Source organism: Vicia villosa, unplaced genomic scaffold (assembly GCF_029867415.1).
Source record: "Vicia villosa cultivar HV-30 ecotype Madison, WI unplaced genomic scaffold, Vvil1.0 ctg.000293F_1_1_2_unsc, whole genome shotgun sequence".
NCBI lineage: Eukaryota > Viridiplantae > Streptophyta > Magnoliopsida > Fabales > Fabaceae > Vicia > Vicia villosa.
In genome coordinates, this window is record NW_026705126.1 from 18,933 (window position 1) to 25,385 (window position 6,453).

General features: G+C 33.1%; 1 protein-coding gene across 1 annotated transcript; it reads right to left on the reverse strand.

Annotated features, from left to right (window-relative positions):
* Nucleotides 1-931: 931 nt before the first annotated feature.
* LOC131626492 (26S proteasome non-ATPase regulatory subunit 13 homolog B) lies at nucleotides 932-5,407 on the reverse strand. Its single transcript, XM_058897311.1, has 6 exons — nucleotides 5,199-5,407; nucleotides 3,625-4,071; nucleotides 2,181-2,261; nucleotides 1,874-2,070; nucleotides 1,673-1,772; nucleotides 932-1,452 (listed from the first exon to the last, which is right to left on the reverse strand). The coding sequence occupies exons 1-6, from the start codon at nucleotides 5,346-5,348 to the stop codon at nucleotides 1,267-1,269; spliced, it is 1,161 nt and encodes a 386-aa protein (XP_058753294.1). The 5' UTR covers nucleotides 5,349-5,407; the 3' UTR covers nucleotides 932-1,266.
* Nucleotides 5,408-6,453: the final 1,046 nt, after the last annotated feature.

The following is a 6,453-nucleotide window of genomic DNA, read 5'->3' on the forward strand; positions in this document are numbered from 1 at the left end:
TAAATGCTGAAGTGCCCATGTGACACATTAAAGATACTTATCAGTTCTTGTACAAAAACTAAGGCATTATGTTCACTCCCAACCCAACCCTATACCAAATTCCAATCATTTCCTTGTAAATTCTCATCATTATTCTTTACAAGTTACCCTTCTTTGTAGTGACAACTTTGAAACTAGAGTTTGCAAACCAAACTAAACTTATCATTATTATAAACAAAATTATAATATCATTTGAAGAAATCAAAGTACAGAAACATAAGATATAGATACTTACTAAAGCATGAGTACTATCATTCACTTGGAGAGTAGTAGTAATATATAAGCTCTCAAACTTCATACTTCACTGATTGAATATGCATATGACACCAATCTTTCTTAAACATCACAAAACAATATTGATCATCTTTCATGTCATAATAAGATTATTGTTGATATATGGTTCCATCTAAAGTGCATCTAAATCTTTTGTAGTCAAATTCAGTTGTCAAAAAAAGACTTGATTGTTGTATATTTTCCCCAAAAAAATTAGGTTATTTTAAGAAATTAAGATACCACTACGCATGTATTTCTCTTTTTACTCTTGCATAAACAAAAACAAAAACGCATTTATTACTTTTCCCCAAAATAATAAATGAAAGTATACTTGTCCAAATTCTAGCAGTGCTAATAACACCCTACACCAACAATGAAGCTAGAATCTTAGCTTCTAGCAGAGTGGAAACCCTATGGAGAAAGTTAACGAAAATATAATATAATTTTAACATGTGGTATTTGCTACCTTTCCCATTTGATAACTTTCATAACTCTAGTGTAGTGTTGTCTCAATTGGTAATTAGAACCTCATTTCATCACTGTTTCGAGACAAGGGAAGATTTATAACACAGTAAAACTAGTAGAAACCAAACTAATGTATGAGAAGATTCAGGCAACAGAAAATAATCACTTGGCTCAATTAAATGAAAAGAACTTCTAAAGTAAATAAAAATGGCCGTATCTAAAGAAAATTTTCAGGTACATAGTTTGGTCATCACTCTAAAATGTAAAAACAGCCTGTTTGGAACTGATGCAACATGTCTCTAAGCGCATGCAGCTATTTAGAAACAATAATTTCTAAGCCAAGTACAAGGGGTAGACAAAACGCGAAATGAAGCACATAAGTTGGCTATATGCCCAAGTAACTCGGAAGTCTCTTCGTCTTTTGTTGCCTCAGGATGTTTTCCCTTTAACATAAGAAATTGTTACAACTGGCAGAAAACAAACAGAAAATTATGATCCAATTAAATCAGGCGTCTCAGCCTCGATGGACAACAACGCTGTGTGTACTTTTCCTGTCCAACTGTCCAGTCTATCCCGTAAGGATTTTATCTGTTGAATACCAAGAACTCTTGGTTGCACCCAAGAAACATGTACTGTGCCCTCCACTTGATCAATAATACCTTCAATCAGATGAACCTGCAATAACAAGATTAACTCATCTTAAAAAATTATATAAACCAAGAAGCATCATAAAAATTCTATAAACATCAACGCATTTCAAAATATCATATGAACCAAAATGAAGCGGGTAAACGAGAATAGGTAATACAGAAAATGAGTTGAAATTGTCCTACTTTAATGGCTATATATGAACGTTTAAAAACAGTAACATTCAAGAACTTCTGGTTGAACTTACAGAGAGACTCTTCATAAGGAGATGCTCCACATCCTCTATAGAAAGCTTTGTACGATCTGCAATTGCACTCAAGGGAATAGTACGGTCTTCCGAAGGCCGACTGGAAATAAACACAATCAGCTGAGTTAGAAATCGAACATAACAGTTTCAAATTCATCCTCGAATGTGACAATTTCAATAATATATTTGATGGATGTATACCTGAATATAATTTCCATCAGACAGAGAATATTGATCTTTTCCAACAGCTTCTGTTCATTTTGAACAAGTGCCGGTTGAGCCCTTAAAGCAGCATTATGCACCTGACATAATTCTTGATATCGAACCAAATCACCAGAATTGAATGCCTGCAGAATGTAGTAGAGCCATTCCACCTTTGTCCCTAGGAGGCTCTTAATCTGTTGAAGGTATAATAAATTGTGTTATCCAACATTATAGCTCAAACAAATGACTGGAGTACGGAAATTTCGAAGAGTAGAAATTCCAAAAAACATCTGTAAATACTCACAATAGGATGGGCAAGTAGCTCTCCAAAGTTGTATATGTTATCCCCCAACAGAGCAGAAAGGGACAGGTCAAATGCCAAATCCTAACAGATCACAAAAATTGGTGCATTAACTAATATCATATCTGCAGATAAATAGAAAAGAAACCATAGACTAGTATGATATCTCCTGTAACCTCTACTTAAAGCAGAAGGACATGCAACTAAATAAATTAAAAAAAACCCAGATTCGGTTTCATTTTTACCAAAACTTAAGCATCAACCTGATTCAAAGTTCTCTGAATCAATATTAGTAAGAACAGCATAGAAATGTAAATGTGTGATCAAATAGTAACCAAAACCAATTAGGTTAACTTTTATAGATTAATGTTGGAGATTCCATGGAATTTTCTATACTTTCTAGTTGTATCCTTTTACCATTTTTTAATTATTTATACATCAACATACAGAAATACAATAGGAATACCACAATACTAAAAATTGTTAGTGTTTTGCTGTTATATGTTCAATTTTCAATAACTCATGCTAACTTTAAGACATTTATTTTATTTTTAATTTAAGATTTAGGTTATTATTATATTAGAATTCATAGCAGTTGAGTGTTCTACTAATGTCGTGTTTGTATATTACAATTTTAAGATTGTTGTATGCTCGCGTCTTTGTCAATGTCTCATATCATATGTGTCCTGTATTGAATATATGTACTAACTAGAATAAGACAATTATTTAACTCTATGTTATGGTATTACAACTTAGCCACACCATCCCCTTAGTCCCCCTGATGTAAAAAGGGTCCTAAAGTCCAAAATAAAAGGGAGAGCATCCCCAACAAATTACTGTTTAGCAACTGTGTAATACATGCTCTTGTGTCATATTATACATTAGTTATTCCATCGTAGTTAATTATAAGAAGAAAAACATGCCTACAACCTACAGTTAGATACACCGATTGGTCACTATCCCCTCATGATAATCACCCAAGAGCCTGAGTTCTACACTTCGGAAATGACAGTTATTATCCATCCATCACATTACTATATTATCTTCCAATCCTCCATCCTTTTTCCCATATATTTTTTACATGGTACCATCTCAATAATTTATATTTGTTTTAAAAAAAATTACAGTAACAATGAAGACGACCTATTTTTACTACTTGATACCAGCAATTTACATCACATCTGATGACTTTCTACAGAAGTTGCACAGCCAATTTCCCCAATCAAGAGTGGAATTGCCCTATCTACAATATTTTCCTCATATTCACAACATGAAACAACTTTCCAACACTCTTTCTTACATTCTCCCTTCACAGCCATACTTTAAGAATCATAAAGAGACAAAAGTAACTGTATCCAGGGCAAAGTGTAAGCTAATAGCCATGATTAGAGACAACAAAAAAGGAATAGATAAATCAACAAAAACATTTCATAGTTCGATAACATACCAGCTTGAATGAATCAGAGAGAGACTCCACTGAAGTGTATGCCAAATAGAGAAGAGCATTTTTGTAGAACTCCGCAAACTCTTGACGGGATTTGTGATATTGAGAAGATACCCAATAATAGCTTGCATACACAGTTGGATCAATATCTGTCATGCTGTCAAGTGTACTCTTTCCATTTTCCAGAAGATTCTTGCATTCCTTTTGATCACCTTGCTCAAGCTTAAATAAGGCAATTTGCATCTTGATGTATAGGATAGGCTCTTCAATACGCTGCTCTCTAGTTGCTTGCAGTTTCTCAATGACCCCTTCAAGATAAGCAACAGCAGCTTCTTTCTCAGAATACTGTCGAGAAACCATCACGGCAAAATGTGCAAGCTTGAGAAGGTTGATCTTGGTCTCGAAGTCTGTGATGAAATTGTTGTATAACTGTATCAGAGCATCGCCAGCCTGAAAATTCAAAGTAAGAATAATTGGTCAAGCAAATAAATAATAAGCCACGATAAGAACAAGCACTGCAGAATAAATTATCAAACTAAGTCATAAAAAATGATAAAAGAAGCAAAACCAAATTAACACTGCACAAATTGTGTGACATCATTGATGGCATCAAAAACAGTAGACAGTAGATGAGCAACATCATTAGTAAAACAATCATTAAAACTAAATAATGAACCTGATCATAAATGCAATCACTAAAACAATCACTACAGCTTGTAGTAGTATGAAATTATCTTGATCTTACCGACCAGATTGCTTCAGAAAGCAAAGATATAACACCGTTTGAGACAAGATCCTCATTCAAATTAAACCCACCCAACAAATGGGGAAATTTCAACACCAATTTATGATAAATTTGATTACTGAAACCAAATTTTAAGAAAATACAAGGCTAGCTTGATGTTGTTAAAACAAAACATCTTCAGTGCACTCTGATCATTAATTTGTCTTTAACTTATTAACTTATCAATCACATTTTCAAAAAAGGCTTACCATATTCCAATCCATAATAATATAGTAAGGATGAAAGCTTTATGGATAAACTATGAGCTTCAAAGCAAACACTACAATGCTTGTGTAACATCAAAAGCAAGATATAAACAACAAAAGGACACTAAAAATTTCATACAGCATTCAAATCCCTCCCCACACAAAAAAAAAAATCCAAATCCAAGGCAAAAAATCCCAAAAATTCAGTTTCCAACAAAACCTTAATTCTAAATACCCCAACACCCAGGATTCAATTCCATAAACAATTCAATCAACAACAAACCCTAATACCCTACCTAACATTCTCGGATCCAAAACAAAAAACCTAAACCCATCCCCAAAAAAAGTCTCCACCTTTACCACAATTCCAATCACAACTCAAAAACAAAAACCCTAATAGCATCACCACAGTCGTCAACCGTCTCAACTCAACTCCCAAATTAAGTTCAACACAAAAACAAAACAAAAAACAGAAACCCTAATCTCAAAAAACGGCAAAATCAAAAGGAGGAAGCAGAGATTCTAACTATTGTTGCAATTGAGAGTGTAGAGAAAGTATATTGGGAGAAGAAAGTGAAGAGTGGTACCTGAAAAACGGCAAGAGCGACGAACTGTTCGAGCTTGAGAGTAAGCTGATGCCATAGCTTGTTCTGGTACAGATCCGCAAGAGAATTGTACCATTCGCCGAGTTCAGGGTGGGTACTTCGAAGGGATTCCAAGTATTGCAGAGCAGCCATGGCGATTGAAGCAAAGAAAGAAACAAATGGAACTCTCTTCTCTGTTTTGAGGTCGTTGTGCTTTTATATATTTTTATTTATATTAACATTTCTTTTGGTACTTTTTCTTTTTCTTTTTTTCTTTTTCTTTTATTTATTTTGCTTCGGCTCAAAGAAATGCATAACTACTTAGTTTTTTGTTTAAAAAAATAAAAGAATTTCATTCAAGCCCTTCTATTCAAAAAAATTAGGGTTGGACAATCTCGATTTGGGTCGATATCCGGTTTAAAATTTAGATCGGACATAAATTGCAGTTTTATTCTAAAGGTTCAATTACATTTGATAAAATTTCGGTTTTCGACAGATTCCATCAAATTAATTTGTCAAATAAATTGAGTGGATTTGATCTATTTAATAGTAATTGAGTTAAACCCATAAAAATGGGTCGTTTTTATAAAATTCACACATTCTTTTTTTTATTTAAAAAATATCAAAATTTTAAAATGATTCGAAGAAGAATTATTTTTTTATTATTGAAAAATAGTATTATTGATAACATTTTCAATTTCATTTGGTATTTTAATTTGGTCATTATCATACTTTAAACCACAAATTAAATAACATTCAAAATTTCATATTACATGCCTTTATATTATTGTGAGTACACGATGTCACCATTAGATTATAAAAATGTTAATAACCTAACAATTGTATTAATAAAATAAATATTAACTGGGTTCAGTTGGGTTCGATTTTTGATGGAAATCATTCGAGTCCGACCGAAGCAACCCTATACTACACAAATGAAGCAACTGCATCAACCCATTACCTGATTCAAACCGATATATTTGCACAAGAATATCAATGGGTCGGTCAGTTTCAATCAGGTGATTCAAATTTATCCACCTCTAATTCAAACTATGATTTGCAAGGGCGTTATTTTCCCCACGTCATGGGTTATGGATCTCCCTTTGAAAACCCGAAAATATCCTTGTTAAATTTTAGAAGTGCATATTCAGACGCATCTTAATTACACACCAACACTACATAAGTGAGTCATCCATTTTTATTTTTGCTAAAAATTGATTTGAAGATGCATCTTCGTATTTCGGAAGTGCGTCTCCGG

Excerpts from the sequence above, each read along its gene's own strand:
- LOC131626492 (XM_058897311.1), bottom strand. The coding sequence starts at position 5,348 with ATGGCTGCTCTGCAATACTTGGAATCCCTTCGAAGTACCCACCCTGAA. Across the intron at positions 4,072-5,198 it reads TCGCTCTTGCCGTTTTTCAG|GCTGGCGATGCTCTGATACA; the intron begins GTACCACTCTTC and ends TTGAATTTTCAG. Across the intron at positions 1,773-1,873 it reads CTGATGGAAATTATATTCAG|TCGGCCTTCGGAAGACCGTA; the intron begins GTATACATCCAT and ends GTTTATTTCCAG.